This window comes from Enoplosus armatus, chromosome 15, assembly GCF_043641665.1.
Source record: "Enoplosus armatus isolate fEnoArm2 chromosome 15, fEnoArm2.hap1, whole genome shotgun sequence".
NCBI classification, from domain to species: domain Eukaryota; kingdom Metazoa; phylum Chordata; class Actinopteri; order Centrarchiformes; family Enoplosidae; genus Enoplosus; species Enoplosus armatus.
This window is the reverse complement of record NC_092194.1, coordinates 7698554-7718804: the sequence shown is the minus strand read 5'-3', so window position 1 is coordinate 7718804 and position 20251 is coordinate 7698554. Positions and strand designations below refer to the sequence as shown.

At 41.5% G+C, this 20251-nt stretch overlaps 1 protein-coding gene across 1 annotated transcript in view; it reads right to left on the bottom strand.

Moving 5' to 3' along the window:
- Positions 1 to 20251, bottom strand: part of LOC139297344 (AT-rich interactive domain-containing protein 1B-like) — a 168123-nt gene that overhangs the window by 118102 nt on the left and 29770 nt on the right. Inside the window, 1 exon segment of the mRNA XM_070919970.1 lies at positions 5420 to 5578. Coding sequence (XP_070776071.1) covers positions 5420 to 5578 — 159 coding nt within the window.

Below are 20251 nucleotides of genomic sequence, written 5' to 3'. Positions count from 1 at the left end.
GGTGAGAAACGTCTGATGTATGAACGTGCAGACTGTGTATAATATTTGCACATTTGTTGCTGTCCAGTGTAAAACAAGTATCTCCAAATTTGGTGATTTGGAATTTTTCAGATGAATGTTTCTTATTGGAACTGTGAAAATGCCCCCGCTTCTTACATAAAACATTTAATAATCCATTGAACTATCTGAAAAATGCACAGAGCTGAAAACAGCACTGTTTTTCTTAGCTTTAGAGAAGCTGACATTTGGGAGATACATGTTTTTCACAGACCAACTTTAAAACCCTCCAATGGTCTGAACTTTTCACTTGGTTATATTACAGTGCACAGTATGTCAGTGGAGGACATGCATGCAGCAGTTACTGTCTTTTCAAAATAAAAGTAAAATAGTATTAAAAGAGTGTTCACCCAGAGTTTTTTTGTTTATTCCACATGGTGGATATGTGATGTTGTGCTCATGAGCACCACTAAGCAGAATCTAAACCAATGAATCAGCTTCCTTCCATGTAGGTCCCTCTAAAGTGAGCTTGTCTCCTCCAATCAGCTGAGAGCTTGTCTATGCCACAGCACTGCTCCCCAGAGCCTACTCTCAGACAGGAAGAGGAAATAGTTAAGGCCAATAGAGGAAACGACCTGTGGGATCAGTTTCAGAGAGGAGAGTGGATAGGAGGGTTTTACTACTGGGAGTAAATGTCACAGGGAATGACTTCCTTCTTCAAAGACCTGCAGTCAAATCCCGACAGCTCTACTATACACCCAAATACCACTCAGTGGCATCTGTACCGTACAGTTTATATTATACTAAAACATGGCAAAGCTATATTCTGTTACATGTAATTACTCTCCAAACATAAATTTAACACACAGTTTCTGAAAAATTAAATAGTGGGTGCTCCATGGAATAGCTGATCAAAGCCAGTACCATGTTCTCACAACATTATGAGTTTAAGTCTGGCAGCTGGCCAATGTTGCCTTTCACGTCCTTTCTCTCTACCCCCTCAGTCTATCCTGTCACACTCCAGTGTATACTACCCAATAAAGCAAACATGCCATAAAATATTATCTCCAAATTCTTGAAATTACAGCGCTCTCATTTCCGTTTTTATGAGGCAGAAAGTATTAGACAGTAACAAAATATCATGCACTTCATCTGTTAAGCGTCAAGTGTAATATGGCCAGGAAGAGGCAGAAAGGCCACTGTTTTCCTGCTTTTAAGCAATTTGTCTCACACTGCAATTGAAGCCAACAATCAGACCAATCAGACAGATATTTATAGGGTCTGTTAAAAATATATTTCCTGAAAAGGGGCCCCTAGTCTATGGTTTTTAAATATCTTTTTTCACAAAGCAGGAATCATTTTTATTGCAATTTTTACAGTAGTAAGCCTTGATTCAACAGCAGTTGGTGGAAAGCAACGTGTTAAATGCAAATAATAAACCAAGTAGTGCAAGAGGTCAAAAAACCTTCTTAATCAATCAATTAAGTTAAAGTATATGTCACCATGTTTCTGAGAACTACAACTCACAATCATCAATCTAAAAATATCTGGTGTTCTCAAACACCCACAACCCTCAAAACCCACCAGCAAACCACCCACATCTACTTTTTTTCTTCTTCTTCCCTGATGCGATATTATATACTTTTTCATATCAGCCTCGATGTCTTAGAAATGTCTTTTTAGCCTGCTCTGCTCCTCGCAATCAGATGAGGTCACAGCAGTGGAATAGACTCAAAGAAAGACGGCATTTTCTCTTCGATTTGTTACAAAACCAGCTAATAGCGGTCCCTTGCAGAGCAAATTCTGTGTCAAAGGCAGCTGGAATGGTTCCATCAACTGGAGGATGTCCTCTGGCTAGGGTTAATGGGAGTGGAGTGGGGGGAAAGGAACTGCGGAGAGTGCCGGAAGAACAAAATAAAGAACTTTTCAGCTTGGATTTCTCCAAGTAAAGCAGGGTCAAAAAACAGGGGTCAAAACCACAATGACATCCTAATCTGACGTGCGCTTGCAATTGTGTGTGTGTGTGTGTGGGAGTGTGTGTGTGTGTATGTGTGTGTGTGTGTGTGTGTGTGTGTGCGTGTAATCCATTCCGTGCGGCTCACATCATGTCTCATTTCAGCCCAGAATCACAGACAAAGGTCACCATTTGACCTTTTCACAGCTCAGAATTGCTGTAGCACACTTGGCTGATTAGTGTACACACACACACACACACACACACACACACACACACACACACACACACACAGACGCACATATACTAAAACTGATACAAAGACGCACACACTCACTGAGAACAGAAAAATGAAAGTAATACAGCGCTGAGCTGAAACCCCCCAAATCTTCTATTTGTAATCTTGGCCAACTGCACTGTGTAGGTTCAATTTCCAAACATGTTTACTCTTGGATCCAAAATAGATAAGGACCTGGTTTTCTTTGTTATTTAAATGTATTCTGGTATTTTCCTAAATTCTCTCCCTCTCTAAATTCCTCTCTCACTCAATCGATGGACAATTAACTTTGTCTTAATGCCACCGCACAAACTTGTTTTTGTTATGTGTAAAATGTCATGTTTTTTAATGATCAATATTGTGTATTTTCAGTAATTACTTGAACATAAACTGCTGAAATAAAGTGAGTGCTTGGACCTGGATTTTGCATTTGTTACACAAGATGAACCTGGTGTAGATGAGTGCAAAAATCCCCACCTCTGTCTCAAGGAATCTAGCCTATTACCAACTATCCATTTCCTTTTACACATAGTGTATATATCTACTAAGTTTCAGATTAATTGGAATGCTAGTTGTAAAGATTGTTCTTTAACTGTTCTTGTCCATTAATAGCTGGGTTTCTTGTTCAAGCTCATTTCCCCATACCGAGCCAAAATGTAAAAATGTAATGTAAATGTTAAAGTATGGGAGCTCGGAGCTTATTAGTCGATAGAAAGAGTGGATTTAGTTGGGTCTACAGTTTGATGGCGAGTAGACAGGAACCAGGGGGTGTTGGCATATTTCCTGCTGTGTTTCTGGGACATAGAATTCTATATGGCTCTAACACATAGGAAGGTTTTTTTGATTAAAGGTAAAGACAGCAGGATGCAGCATTGACGCAATGGCTGCTGAAGGTATTGTGGCTTTTATACAGAGTTAACAAGCATGTGTGCTGATTGAAACATTTTCCCTTAAAGTAGCGTGCAATCCTAATAATGGAAACAGAAGGCAACCAGCTCCCTGGTCACCACAGCAGTTGGCATAGCAACCAAAATAGGACCTATCAGCACAGGTGAAACAGGGCTTTGGCCAATCAGAGTGCCTGTGCGGAAGTACCTGGTAAATAAATGTCAGCGAGGGTCAATTGCCGCCACATCATCAGCGATGATGAAAACACACCATTACTGTCACAAAATGTCAACGTGGCCATGGATCTCAGCCTCTCCTAGTTAGAGTGAATAATGTTTGTTCAGTAGGTGGCACGGTCTGTGTGTGTCAGCATGAGGAAACAAGAGTGCTTTTTTCAGTGTGAGACAAAAGGCATGCTGGCTGAAATGTTCACTCAGTATGAAAATTACTATGCTAAGACTAACGATTTCCTTTTTTGACAACCTGCTTTTGTGTTCACAATGGCTTTTTGCTTGGCTATTTGTCTTGGTGGGCTCAATATTCAAGGCTGTCTAAAGGATGGTTTAACTATGTCTCAGTAAATCACAGTATAACTACCTAGACAGTCACAGCTACACCACTGCCAAATGGCATCAACTAGTGCAGATGCTAAATACGTCTATTCACATTGGTGAACTACTAATGGCTGATATGGCGCCTGAGCCAAAAAGAAAAAGGATGCTTTTTGAAAAGTGTTTTATGTATTCTATACAGTTCTGTCTTGTTCTGTCCTGTAGGGATGAGCTGTCAGTGTGGATATCTTCATTAAAACAGCTCGCTGTTGTTTGTAATCATTCTGTACAAATCAGTCATGTGTCTGAAAGTAGCAATCAATACTGTAATTTAAAGTCCCGCTTTAAATCTTTTCTAAGGTTTTACTTTAGTTTAGTATTTTGTTGCTTATATATTATGTATGTAAAATCTACTCTTCTAATCGAATCTATTCCTTAAAGGAACTATGAACTACATCTATAAATTAGGTATTTTCTTCTGGAGTGGAAATAAGAATTTCCACATAATGGAAATACTCCAATAAAGTGCCACACTGTGGTTCTCTTGTTTGCAGTGCTGTGCATTAGGGTTTTAATGGAGTGAAATCAACACAATGAAACGACAAATTCAACAAAAGATTGGATATGGACTATAGCCAATATTGATTAATTAAAACATGCCTTTATCAGCGCTGATATTGATCTTGCAGAATGGCTTGGGGCATCCCTCCTTCTCCTTCACTTTTCCTGTTCTGCTTCGTCCTGTCTTCTCCCTGTTCTGTCTGATCTTTCCTTTCCTGTCCAGTTCTGTTATAATCTCTCCCGCCTTGTACTGTTCTTTCTCCTGCTTCGTTTTGTTCAGCCCTGCCCTGGATCAGAACAGGGCCATTAGCAAGGCAAGGCCGATAGATCCCTCTGGCTGCAGAGTGGATGGGAAACACATGGGCGGCCTTCACTCAACTCAAAAACAACTGCTTGAACCCAGCTTCCCAATGGAAAACTTCTACAGAACATCATGCTGAAACTTGGCTGGACAAGTCTAGATCCATAACTGTGGAACAGGCCCTTTGTTGTACTGAGGATTGGGTTTGCACAGGCGGGTTTGAGTGCATAGAAAAAGTACAATATATCTTTCTACACTGTGACTGTCCAATCTCTGAACTTGTATTGCATTCAAACGTCGTCTTTCTATAAAGTTGTGTGAGTGTGTGTGTGTATGTGTGTGTGTGTGTGTGTGTGTGTGTGTGTGCATGTGTGTGTGTGTGTGTGCTGAAAGAGGGAATATGAAAATATATAGAAACACAGAGAGTGAGATTTATCTAAAATACCTTTCTTGAATAATGGGAGAGAATAATGCAAACCATACACCAGGCGAGTCGGACCACTGACACACCACACTATCGTTTATAAACAAACACAAACACACACACACACACACACACACACAGTTTATCCCTTAAGATGATCTCTCAAATCTCGGCACCACTAAAATATTCAAATACAACCCATGGAAGAAATTTGGATGAAATCCCTTTCCTGCTGATATTTCAAATTTTATTCTTAATGTTACATCTGATAAGTGACATCTGGGTATCTATGTGTAACTGATATATTAATTCATATTTATGAATTGAGTAATGGTAATCATTTCCATTTTTGCTCAAGGCATGTAAAGGGGACTTGCGGTTTGGTTACAGCTGAATGTCTTTGCCAGTTTTTCCGCATGGTGGGTGTCTGGTTGTGTGATGAGTTTGTATGTGTGTGCGTTGGTACCTGTTGTGGTGGTGGTCGAGGCTGCAGATAGGGGCTCTGGGTCGGGCCTGGGGGGGTCTGCTGAGGGGGGCTGAAGTACGGAGGGGTTCCCTGCTGCCCCGCCTGCTGCTGCTGCTGGCTGTAACCCCCCATCCCCTGCTGGCCATATGGCGCCACCTGCTGAAACGACCAATCACACAACGGTTAGAGGGGAGGTATTACGGTCAGGGCTGAGGTTGAAGCAAAATTTTCCTTTAAATTAAAAGTAATGCAGAGAGGCTGTCAGGTACAATTAGTAGCCAGGTGCCAGGTGACATACTGTAATAGTCAATCACTAAAAGGCAGGAGAGTCTTCTAACCTACAATCCTCTTGGAGTGATTGGAAAACAAAAACAAAATCACCCCACAAACTGGCCTCTATCCATGTCCCACTTGGTCTGATTGTCCCTCAGCTAGAGTTCTTTATTTAGCTCAGACCGGGCTGACACCCGTCTCCCAGCAGTCCTCTGCCTAATGAACTCACACTGCAGAAACCTCTAACATTATGTCCTCTGGCTTGCCAAATGCATCCTCCTGTCTACATTATCTCCGTCTCGGTCAGCTCACAGATGGGATGAGGTGTGTTGGATATTACTGCTGGCCCGTCCCAGGCCGTAACCCTAATGAGGGACACATGGATGAGCCAGGGCATTCCAGAGCATCGCAGTTAAAAAACTAACTCGCCAGGGCAAAGCCACGCCAAGTGCCGATGCTGCATTACACGGTGGTTATGAGAGAGAATGTGAACAGGGAGTGCGTGTAACAAGCTGGCACCAATACAAATGTAGTCTAAATCCCTCCTTGTCGTTTGTTATGACTACAGACAGCGCCAGGTGCTCCTCACTCCTCTAAGGATTTCCTATGGAGGCTGGGGTTTTCTCATTCACACAGACACACGCACATACACACACACACACACACACACACACACAAAAGCCCAAGTACAGACTATTAAAAAACATTTACAACCGCTGGTGAAGCCATTCGACAGCACTTTTCATGTCATATTTTTTCCCCATCATGTCATGTTGCTTTTTTATTCAGTGACGACCGAAAGTGCTGCCACAAACTCATTAAACAAGCACAAAGGCTGTAATTTGGGGCGCGTGCAAAGCTCATAGTCCACCTCCAGCTTTTGCCCTGACTCCTAAACTCTGAAATGTTCCTTTAAATCTTCCTTGGCAGGCTTGGCAGAGTAAAACTCTCTCTCTCTCTCAGTGTGATTTATATCTCAAATGATAGTATTATAGGGGACTCCGACGTGACGTAACTACTACACTACAGTCTTGCCAGATCAAAAGCAAAGAGCACACATCCAGAGTTGTAGTTTTACAGTGACTGTTATGAGTGAGAAAACCCACTCATAAAAGCCCTGTTGAAACTGATGGCTGGTGTAAAATATAGTGAAATCTGATCTGGCTGCAGAGGGCAAGTGGAGATTAATACGTTTGAAATAGTTTTGAAGAGTAACTTCCTTTGAGTGAGTGTTAAAAGAGAAATCTTCTCTCGGCGCTGGCAGAAGCTTTTTGACTCTTTGAATAGAGATGATTGGACAATGTAGAATACTTTTCTCTTCAATGGAAATTTGATTAGAAAGGACAGGTCTGTGTGTGTGTGTGTGTGTGTGTGTATGTGTGTGTGTGCGTGTGTGTGGTGTGTGCTCAAAGTGTGAGAGTGTCATTAGGCCGATGAGACAGACAGACAGGGTGAGATCAGTCTAGCTGGCAGAGAGGTTAATAGCATGGCCCTGCTCATGCCAACAGCACCGCTGGATTCATTACTGCCAGCCAGGGCAACACACACACACACACACACACACACGCACACACACAAACACACACACACACACACACACACACACACACACCGAGTACTCACATACCGATGTACTCAAATGAATGCACATGAATTCAAGTTTTCTGTATGTAGGGATTTGTTAAAGTAAGAAAGACAAACAAATGCTCTCTCTCTCACACGCACACACACCACCGTCATTAGATGTGGATCAAAGCCACTCTGATAAAACAGCAGCATCTCTATCCAGTGATCAGTGATGACAGGCTGGTGTAACACAGTGGGTCTCAACTGGAACACTACTGTTCTGGGATTGGCGAGGATTAGGTCGCCATGGAGATCGAGACCAGACAACCGTGGGTGGGTTGACAGGCAGACAGACAGATATGGGCAGACGGTGACAGATAGACAGAGGAACAGATAGATAGACGGAGGCAGGGAGAAAGACAAAACACACAACAAAAGGGTTAACAGAATGGTTCTTTAGGTTTGTGCCTCTTGGTGCTATAAATAACCTTGTTATATGAAAAGCTAATGAATAAATAATAAACTACACCAGTTTCTGTTGTCTTTAAAATTGTCAGTTGGAGTTGCTGAGATTTTATATGTAAAAATACACTTGGGACGCAGCTAGCAAGCGTGCTGGAATGAGAAAGCTTGAACACACCAATGTTACGTCTGCTTTATATCAGGAAAACGTGACTGACTGGATGGGTAGAAATAAGAGTGTGGAGCTTATTGTATAATGTTATGTGATTCTTTGCTCCTGGATTTTCAAATATGTAAAATTCAAGAACTCTTGCTACAATTTGGAACCACCGATGTGCAGATTTACCAGGTCCGTACCTTTTTTACTGACTACAATAGACCTTTTTCACGTCACATGTGCATGAAAAGCTGGTCTCATTAATAACGTGAACTATTGCTGCATTCCATTTAGCTTTGCCAGTTCCAGGGCCCTTGCATTCTGCCTGCTGGCTCACTGGCATGGCTTACAGGGACTCTTAAATGGAACACCACTGTTAATGTAATTAGTACTGTAACACCTGTGATTCTCCTGCTATGACAAGCCAAAATGTCTGCTGTGAAAAAGGCCTATTAGAACAAGTTGGTGACTTGTGTGACTGGCAACAAATTGGGCGACTTTTTACAGCAAAGAGGAACAATGGTTAATTTGTTCAATCCTAAAGTACGTGGTAATAATTCAGTGTGGTTGATAATGCTTTTTAAATGATAATTTCTTGTCTGATGATCAGGTCTTCCCATACGTAGTTAGCTCCCCTTCCTCCACTGCACCATTTCATTACATGAACAGTTAACGTCACCATACCATTTTCAGATCACACAATGCATCATCCTCTTGGTTACATGGGGTATAACAACATGCACTCACGTTGTACATGGAAAACAACTGAATCTTTTTGCAGAGAACTAAGAAAATCAGCAGTAGACAGGAAACTTAACAGGCCATAATTTGGTGGTTACTCTAAATGCAGCCCTGAACTATGGTTTATAGTTTTCTCCTCATTGTTGACATGTAGCTCCTTTTCAAGCTGCCTGTAACTACTTCATCCTGACAAATGTTTACAGGGGACCTTTATAGAACGTCCGTTTTGAGTGTGACGAGAGACTGACAGATATGCAAGCAGGTAGACAATCAGGTAAGCAAGCAGAAGAGACAGACATGGAGACAAACGAAAAAAGAGACAGAAGTACCGCCAGTCAGTCAAATAGGCACAGAGGCGGCAGGCAGACTTGAGGTCTAACAAGTAGCAACCTGTCACAGTGGCTTTGGGAGGGAAGAAAGAGTCATTCAAATGCAGCTTCTGTTTGATCGCTGGGGGCGACTGTATGAATGTACTGTACCTACTGAGTACACACCAGCTCACTGAAACCTGATTCTCTTTGACTGAGAATATGCTTAGTGATAAAAAGACTTGCTGTGCTGTTGCTTATACCAATAAAAATAACTGCTGGAAGTAGAAAATAAGACCATTTTCTGCCTTTTTCTTCCACTCAGGTGTGTGGAAGCAGACAAAATAACAGTGTGATTTATCCAGAGTGTCTTGGCAGGCACACGGTGTCAAATAAATGTCTGTAATGAAATGACAACAGATGTGAAGTGCTGTAGGGAGAAATGACGCAGAATAGACGTCCTGCGAAGCAAATAATTCACCATAAACTGCAGAAACAGTGTGATGAAAACAAAAGCCTTGGCGGCATATTAAGATACAAAGACACAAACACTCACACAAACACTGAGAAGAACTCAATCAAAAATCTATCAAAACAAGAATCACATGAAAAGGCAGACAATATCTTCCTGCTCTGCAAATGGAGGGAATAAATAGCCACCCTAACCCTCATCCATGGCAGTGGTGTGTGTGTGTGTGTGTGTGTGTGTGTGTGTGTGTGTGTGTGTGTGTGCACATGTGTGTGTGCCTTAAATCAGCCGTTTAAAAACCTTGCACGGAACAAGGCACCGCTTGTAATTCAATTGGGCCGATGAGCAATAGACAGGAATTTTCATAATTCTGTCGGAGTGGCGATACGGCTGGCTGGCAACCGGGACCACAGGTCGCCCGTTTTGAGTGACAGATGGGCTCAGCCAACCAGAGCGCTAAGCAGAGCCACCACCCCGACCCCTAAACACACACACGCACACACACACACACACACACACACACACTGAGAGGCATGACAGGCGCACACAGGCACCACATCAGCATTAGCATGCTGTCATGCTAGTTGGCCACCACAGACCAAAGAAGTGCCAGCTTGAGATAAAAAAGAAAGAGAGGGTTGCACGTAATAAAGAGTCAGATGAGCTGACAAAGAGTAAAACAGACGAGAAGCAACATAAAGCATGATACAGACATGTGGAGAGATACAGAGACGGCGGCAGAGGAAGATGTTTAGAGAGACAGAGATGGAGAGATAGGCAGGAGGGAGATAGAGGAAGGGTGTTACAGACTGAGATACTTAAAGGGATGGATAAAGTGATGTTTCACACGATAAAGACAGAGAGAGACGGATAAAGACGGTGATGCAGACAGAGAGATATGTGGAGAGAAAGGGGCGACACAGACAAGTGTAAAAGAGAAGCAGAGGAAGGAAGGAAGGAAGGAGGGAAGGAAGAAGAGCCTTAGAGGAGGGATGGGGATAATGTGAAATAATGATGAAGACGAATGGAGAGAGGAAGGAAACGGAAAAGATCTTCAGTGGAGATTCAAGTTCTGTTATTCTGACATGTTTTGAGGAACATATAGGAGAGGCAGGATAGAGAGGCAGAGACAGGTAGATACTACAGATGATCAGTGATCTGTGCCCCAATTTCATAATGCATACAAAAGTATACAGTACAGTATTTCTTGTATGATAAACTAGATTGTATAGTACACTGTTTTGGCAATCAGTAAACAAATATACAAAAAAATACAATTAATAAAAATCTACATACTTTACAGTTTTTGTTTAACTTGAAACGATGAAGTACAAGACTACTGCTGTCAGACGTCAATCAAACTGTAAACTTTGTAATGTGACTGTCATTTGAACGTGACAAAGACAGTGAAAACATTTCCAAAGATTTATCTGTTTTGTTCGTTTGTTTTCTGAGAGGTTCCTAGAGTCATTTCACCACCACCCACGATTTGTTTGAATGTATTTACGGACTGAGCAGCTCCTCAATTTCCTGTCAGCAGCAAAAAGGTTTGACACCCTTGATCTATACAGATGGAAATGACCAAACAGGCAGTTAATAATATTACTAACAAATAATCCAACATTGGTGGAATGATTATAGGACACACAGATGAAAGGAAATGATAGAATACACTGTTTGCACTATATTATATTTATATCCCGCAAAGTAACTGATGGATGCTGTAATACCCTTTTATATATTATCCTGTCCAAGTTTCATTAGGTATCTTGGCACCAAGCTAAATATAAATTTTATTACTTGAACTTCATCATACAAGAAAGATATTGATCAAGAACTTGCTGTAGCAAGTTAGGTGTGTTTGTCCCAATGGCAGGCATTTTTCTTCAGTATTTTTTGGCAAATGGCAAATAAGTCTTCTTCAACAGCCCCCTGGCCATTTTAAGGTGCCACCAAATGACTTATGTAATGTGCATTAAGGGCAGGAAGAGGCAAAGATGTTCAAAGAGGCTTAGTTACTGTACCTACTGACAGACAACTGCTCTTTTAAAACAGAATTACACTCGCATAGTTTAATCGCCCAATCACTGGAGGGATGGATGTGAATATGCAAAAGTCGGCTACATTAAAATAATTACATTTGTAAACAGAGTGCAAAATGAAACGGAGGATATTTTCTTATTCAGACGCAGCAGCAGTTCAGTAAATCTAAAAAGCTAACTTAAAGGCAGATAATCAAAGGAGATTTCAGCGAGGGAGCGCAGCAGGGAAACAGAAAGGGAGAAATGGCAGTGTTGACAGATCTGTCAGTCAAAAGAATGAAAAAGTATACCTGCATCAAAATAACTCTGACAACTGTGGCAGTCGCCTCATCGGTTTTCTTCTAAAGCTTATTTGCCATAAGTGGCTGAAGCATTCAAATTATCCAGCTGTAACATTTTTCTGTTGACCTGCATCTTTCCTTTTTCTCTCGCTGTCTGATCTATCACACCTTCAAATCTCTGCCTGCACAAAAAGAAAGAAAACTTGTTCATGTTGGGATCACATCTTCTACAGTAAAATGTCTTCTATAACGACGGATAAATTCCAACACCCAGGACTGAAGAAATGGAATATTGAATTAAACATTACATATTAATAAAAATTATAATTCAATATTTTTATTTGTTCCTAAAAAAGTTCAAAAGTTTCATTTATTAGCAACATATACTGTATGTTTATGTTGTTATGTTGTCACTCTCTCGTGTATCAGCAGAACATCTCAGAACTGTACGACCACATTTCCATTCAATTTGACCCTCGAGATGTGGAACAAGAAAGTGTTGGTGATGATCTGAAGCTGTGAATTTCTGGCCAGGAGGCAGTTATTGTTTTCTTAGCTGTAATCATGAATCAAAGGTAGACAAAGACTCTACTGCACATTTCCAGGATTGGTTGGGGAAATAAATGTGCCCTTAAATGTTTCTGATAGCAGATATGTTTAGATAGTTATAGAATTGTTCTACTTAAAAGGAATAGCAACAGTGGATGAAAACTTTTTCAGTGATCTTTTTGTTAACTATTTTTTATAGAAAACATTTTTTTCTATAGACTTTTTCTTTAGTGCTATTCCTGTTTAAAAATTGAATTTGTGTTCTATGGATCTTGATGTATACTATTTGTCTCGTTTTCTATCAATTATTATTATTATTATTATTATTATTATTATTATTATTACTCTATTGTCAGCCTGTGGCTTTTGTATAAAGACACTTAAGTTTCATATAGTGAATATTTGATGACAATCCATGACCAAAACACTGCTTCTCTAGTACACTCAGGGCTGACGTTGCGTGGCAACTTTCTTTTGCTTGACTACACACCTGTCTACCAGGTGTGCACAACACTGAATCATAGAAAATTACTTATACTACTACAATAAGCTTTCTAATTTAGTGTATGTCACTAACACACACAAGTGCAGAAATGACAACAGGGCAGGTGCATGTGCTGTTGCTAAAGTCTGTCACTGGAGATATATTTATATATATCCACTCTCCTCGTTTATGTTACATACAAAGTTGACATCTAAAGAAACACATCAGTTCTTTCACACCTGAGCTGAGGTTATTATTACAGGACCAAAACAAATCAACCAGCTTCTTCAGCTCTGTGTGGTGATAAGATCAGCTGCTCAGAGCCAATACCACATCTCTTGTATACAGAATGAGACGCCATCACCGGTTTGTTAATTGCAGGTGAAGGTGAGTCCCTTAATTAATTTTGAGGCGTCGGAGGGAAGGATCAGCATCAACAGGCTCATGATTAAACATAAGGGAAAGAAGAGGGGATGCATCACCGTGACTCATCATCGTCCTCGTATCTCTCCCCCCAAGGTGACGACCCTCTCCATTGTGTTATACCACTCTTTGATCTCTCTTTCTCGCGCTCCTCCCCCCACCTCATACATTCAGGCCCTTGACACCTCGAGGAATGAGCTGCCCTCACAGGAGTGAGAGAAAGACAGGAGGAGTGATATACAGGACTCTCAATTGTGACATGCCGGTGACCTGAATGTAGACACTACACATCAAGCCAAGACTAAATCAGGCGACAAAGAAAAGCAAGGCGGCAGATGATTTTTTTTTTGTCTGTGAAGCATGGTGCACTTCATATACCGCATGTTTTTTTATTCCCAAATGAAAACACAAGCCTGTCTATTCAAAGATTGTGACTTATTGACCTGGTGATAACATCAACATCGCGGCGAGTGAAAGCGAGCAGGTAGTGAAGCTTTCGACTGATAGACACACAGGCGTGTTTTTCTATATTTTCATCTCGGATCCCTTTCTGAAGACTGGCAAATGTTGCTCTCTGCCCCCCCGTCTGTCTTTCTTTATTTTTCCCTCTCTAATTCTCTGTTTCTGCTCACATCAATTGATGGCTGGCCGCGACTAGCCGTGCCTGTGTTGTTCCAGGCAGAGCTGTAATGGAGACATTTGGAGAGGCAGAGCAGGGAAGGTTAATGCTCTCTGTAATGTGTGTGTGAACAGCGATTTATTTTTTTCATTCTTTTTTTTTTTTTGTGCGAGAGCCTCTGGGCCCCGTGCCACCAGCTCCAAATGTTTTCCCCTACTAAACTCCTGACCCCAATCTGTGGCCAAGAAAGACAGAAGAGAGAGGGGAAATTGAGAAAGAGGGAGCGAAAAAAAAAAAGCAAATGTGATTCATTGGGGGGTCAAAAATGGATCTGAATGAGAGAGGGAGGGAGGGGAGAGGGAGGGAAGGGGGTCCAGTGGCTGATACTGAAGGTGTTTTCCCAAAGAGTGTGAGAGAGAGACCGGTAAATAGATCATTGATCACCTGAAATGTTTCTCAATGTTTATATTGGACATTTCGGGGGGAAAGGACACCCAATACTAGATCTAACTCCAACTAAATTCAGTCTTGACAGCTAGAAAATAATGATCATTAAATTACAAAAGGGAGAAGAAAGGAAGAAGGCTCACGACACATGTAAACATCACAATTCAGTCTTTCAGATCAATCATTTCGGCACACGGCGGCTCGGCTCATTTTTCAGCGCTCGCTGTGATGACAGGCTCGAACTTGTGTAGGAGTCATGTCAATTACATCTGAACAGGGAGGAAGGAGGGAGAGGGACTTCAAGCTGAAACATGCTTGTTCACCATTAGCGGTCGACATCAGCAGGGAGATTATGCTCATATTTGACATCCCCTGCTGCGAGGCTGTCTTTCTTGGATTCTGACGCTCTGAGGTGACGTCGTGTTAAATGATAGTGACACGATGGACTGTCGAGTTCCTTCAGGTCAGTATGGATACCGTGCGGTGCGTTAGAAATGAATCAGGTGTTGATGGTGTGACATCTTTGGAAGGATCAACACCTCAGACGCTACCACTTAACTGTTCTTTGCCTTCCTTGCGCCAACACCTTGCCGAAGTGAATCCATGCTGAAGTGCTCATGCGAAGCCTCTTACCTTGAAGACAGGAGGAAAACTAAGGAAGAACTTTCATATGACAATCTGACGATCACTTTGGCGTTGTTTAAGTTTGTTCAAGTTATATTATTCTTTTGTTATATCAATATACTATTTACAATCAGTTAGGTACACCTAACTAAAACCAATGAAGTCTAATACAACAGTAATGCAATAAATCAAGAAGGTTATAATGTTCAGTTTTTGTTCAAATGCTTATGAGGTGTTGACTCAACTTTATTGGTATTAGAATTGTATTGCATTATACTGAGAGCTGTTTCTATTATTTAGTCCACCCCGTTTATATCAGTGAGGGTAAATAACAGAAACACCTCTCTGTATAATGCACTACAGTTCAACAGCACCACAAACTGCCGCCTCCAAAATGAAGTGAATGAATGAAATCGACACCTCTCTGCAACAGTTTAAACAAAAACTGAACATTATAACCTTCTCAAAGGGAGGATTTATTGCAGCACCGTTGTATTAGGCTGCATTAGTTTTAGCCAGACGTACCTTATAAACTGGCAACTGGGTGTAAAATTAACTAATGTTTATTCATTGTCATGACAACCAGCTTGAAAGGAATTTTATGGTGTTTCACTCAGAGAAACACAGGCGCGAGTATCCATCACTGTACGATCATACACAGCACCAAGTTGCCACATTGACCCAGAAGATCTATAAACTGTATTGGCCTGAATATAAGAAGACGTCTCCTTTCTCTGATAGCTGGGAAGAAACACTAGTGTTATCTGAATGCAACTCCACCTTAATCCTAATCTACAAGTTAATGATGATTCTCTTGAGACGGTATAATGGCGGCTACAAAATATTTCAAGTATTTTATTTATATAACAAAATTGTTAGGTTACTTGTATTTATTGACTGTATTTAGCACTTATCTTAAAAGGTGTTGCAAAAGTACGGAGCCCCGGAGTGGGCAGTGGGAAACAACATATTGAGGCCACGTTTTACTACATCGAGCGCTCGAAATACTATTGCGTTCAAACACACAACCACAACAAAACTATTAATTATGGCATGATGTTTAAATGCAGCTAACACTTGCCAGATTGCCGTCATATTGCTTTATCTGAATAATATTGCCATGAAGCACAACTGAACTAGTGCTTTGTCCAGGAAAAAAAAATTGTATTTTGTGCCCGAGCAATAGCATTTCAAGCGCTTGATGGAGTAAAACGCGGCCTTTTTTCTGTCTATGGCCACTCCGGGGCTCCGTACAAAAGGGTGGGGGGGGGTCATCTTATTTTGAAGTTAGACTTTATAGTCTATACAGCTGTGCTCCGTCTTCATCTTCTCTTCTCATATCAGTCTAACACCAAATGAATGGATGAGAGCAATACACAGAGGCTGAGTCTAGGCAACACCTTGATCATGCCAATCTATGCCTTCTCAGATCTGTTTTCAAATGTTGATGGCGTGTCACGTCTCTTCACTTCTCCGTTCTACAAATGAAGCCCAGAAACTGAGATGCCGGAGCAGACTTGACCTGTGCAAAAAATCTATCTCTAATCTGGAAGAAAACTGAGATGAATTCTCGGTGAGCCAATTAGAGCGGCGACTAATCCCCTAGTAACTCGGCAAAGACGTAAAGCATCCCTTTCTTTCCTCTCTCTTCCTCACACCCTCCGTTTCGCTCCACTTTCATCTCTCTGCTCTTTTATCTTATCAATAGGCACATATAGAGCGCTGCAGACACAGAGTGCCGAGCCTGGATCTTTCAAAAACACTCCGTTTGTGACGTTTTACACCGCTTGCCTGCATTCAACACTAAATTATATTAAATTCCAACATCACTTCACCTGCCTGAGCGAGAATGATGGACTTTGCAGCTCATACAACTAATGCAACGGCTGGGTTTGTAATCTAACTAATGGCTCACATGAAAAAGTATAATCCACTGAGTCATATCATATATATATCACACTTTAGTTTTATATATTATGTGTATGACCTGCTTGTGCTGAGTGGACAAAGAATTTACAAATACCCCTTCTGTGCTTTGCCATCTTCCTTTATGTTAGATCTGGCATATGCACTCTTTACATTGATATAACTGATAGCATCACTTCAACTGGTCTGTGAAAAAGGACGGAGTCCCTCCCCCCCTTCCAGTTAATGGCCACGTAGCATCGTCTCCACGTGGCGTCTGATTGGCTGAGAGCCACTCCACAGCAGCGGGGTAATAAAAGTTACAAATGAGAGCAGGCTATTAGAGCCATTGACGTGCGTAGGCTAGCTTGCTAATTAATTGATCCTGAAACTTCATCTATTTTGTAGCCAGAGAGGAACCCTTAATTAATCAGCCTTTCCATATCGTTGTCCTCCTTTCTTTCAATCCTTTTCTCTCTCCTCTTTTTAGCCCCCCCCCCCTCCTCCCTCACTCTCTCTCCTAATGTCTTTTTTAATTATGAGGTGAAAACGCCCAGGGTCCCATGGGCTGGCATGGAGTGCAGGTCTGGAGTTGTGGAGGTGATAGAAGACAGAAAGTGTGTGTTGTGTGGGGGTGTATCTGCGTGGTTGAGATGTGTACTTTGAACAGGCGGCCTCCGATCTTTCAAGAGCCTTTCAAAAAGGGAGGGGCGTGACGAGGCTGGAGTGGTCCCCTTTGTACCCCAACCCCTCCTCTCCCTCCATCTTTCCTGGCAGAGGGGCTGATTTATTGGGGCTTCCCAGCCATCCGTCAGAGCCAGCAACGCTGGCTGCATTAACCCCAGAGACAACCCCAGCACCCGGGGCCCCTAAGTGCTTCCAAGTGGCCCTCGCTCTCCCCACCGGTGAGGAACCCCCCTGCCCAGGCTCAATCGATGTTGTAAATTACCCATCTAACTCCCTAAAGTCGATAGCCCACAAGATGATGTTTAGACAGACAAGGACTTTTACAGCGTCTTGTTTTAATGGAAACTCAAAAGCCCAATCACTATTTTCCCTCCATGTAAAGTATACTCTCAAATGTAGTTGAAATGATCTGCATTTTATGTGTTTCTCAACTGGTAAAATTAAAAGTACAGGCTAGATTTAGACAAATGTTTATGAATATTACAAATGTAACCTTTACTTACTTTCTGTTAAGAGTTGTTAGGTATTAAGAGACATGTCAATCAATAAGTCTTTGTCATGAGAGACATTTTGTCACAGTAAGAAAAGCACAGATGTAAATAATAAAATGAACAATGGCTGAATTCCATTTAGCTGCTTCAGTTTCAGGGTCCAGGCATCGTGCATGCTGGCTCGCTGTCACACTGTCACGGCTTACTGGGACACTTGAATACAACAGAGCCATTGTTAGTGTTATTAGCAACACCTGTGCTTTTCCTACTATGACAGTCGGCTGTGAATCAGGCCTATTTGGGAATGATAGCTGATTCTGGTGGTGGGACGACCCTTCATGAACAGTAACTTTTAGCTAAAAAGGGAATTCTACTGTAGCTTCATGGTGAGATGGTGAGAGGAAAGCAAACGATCTGGAGGTTCATGGTTGGACAATGGGTTGAGGGTGAATTATGCTTATAATGGTGGTCGTGAATGCCACAGTACCCCACAAGCCCCTCAATCGCCTTCTGTCTTTCTGTTCTTCTGTCCTCACACCCCCCTCTCTTCATTTTCTCTTTTCTCTCTAATAGAGACGGAAGTACAGCACACCATTAGGAAAGGACGTGGTGACTGAATGGAGGCCTATAATCCAAAAGCAATTATAACAGTAGTTATGTCCTCAGTTCAGATTGGCCTAGATCTCGATCACAAGCCTCAGGCACCTGTGGGTATACAAGTTGTAATACTGTATATTTGCCTCACAACTGATGTTGGAGCTGTCTGCATGTTTTTAGGTTAAACTGACCTTTCAGCACACCCGCCGTTAATAAAGACTCTGAGAACTTTAGAAGTTTAATAATAGTATTAATAGTAATAGTTACAACATTTACAACATTTCTAATTGTAGTAGCAAAAGCACAGGTGTTACTAATATCATTAATGATGGCTCTGTCCCATCAAGTGTCCCATACCAGGACCCTGAAACTGAAGCAGCGTGTATATATATATATATATATATATATATATATATATATATATATATATATATATATATATATATATATATAAAATTATCATCATAACTATTTAATTTAAATAACAGTGTCTACAACTATTTTCAAAAATCTATAAAACCATAGTTGACCATTGCTTGACAATGGTTTTAGTTTAGTGGTTTCAGTTTTGAAAACCACAGTACAACATGTGATTGTATTTCATAAATTAACAGGCATGAAGTGAATAGAAACAAAGGAGAGGAGCCATCTTGAAATGTTACTTATTATTTAGGAATGATTATTATTATTATCCAGATGAAAGGAATACAGACTTTTTAGACAGACTTTTTTAACGAATAGAGATGTAATATTTTTGGAAAGATGATGTCTGAAAAATAATCTTTAAAAAGAGAGTGTGACTTGATAAAAGCTATACAAAGCCGAGAAGGACAGTGGAAGGGGTGTTTGAAGGGGTGTTGTGGTTTGTATGGACTGAACAGGCGGCGGGTCAGGCACATTTCCACTTGACTTTAAATGCCTGGCTTCTATAAAGTTGGCCCAGTGTGTAAGGAACAAACAGCCAACACTGGTAATGGTTTCTGCCTGACTCGTTGACACATTCAACCCCCTCCACACACACACACACACACACACACACACACACACACACACACACACACACACACACACACACACACACACACACACACACACACACCTTCCTTTTTCTCTTTCACTCTCTCTTTCATTTCCCAGGATATCTTTTTTTTTCCTCTTGCTCCTTCTCCCACTCCATCACCCCTCCCCTCTTTTCACATCAAACACTAATGTTTCCTTCAAATTCCTTTTCCTCTCCGACTGCCAACTTTGAAATCACAGGAAATTACGCTAAGAATTGGCTGCGCTGTTTTTTTTTTCCCGCTTTCAACTTCATTCCACTTCCCAAACAGCCGCTTCTCTCCTGTGGCCTGTCATCCCCACGACACCCGTCCCCTTCTTCTACTTCCTCCTCTTCCTCTTCTTCTTCTTCTTCTTCTTCTTTTTTTCTTCTGCTGATATGTTTGTTTTGGCTCCCATCACTCCACACACACGTATAGTCTCTTACATTCATGCACACTCTCATGCATGTTCTCTGAGACATCAACAGTGATCGCAGATCGGTGTCTGTGCTTGCCTCCTATGGCTGGATTAAGGAAAGGAGGCCATGAGCAGAGTACCTAATTGGTAGTGAACTGAATGTGTCCGAGTGTGTGTGAGAGTGCATGTACGATCACGTCAACATGTGCGTAGGTATTCTGTCTGTGCAAGCATGTATGTGATTGTGCA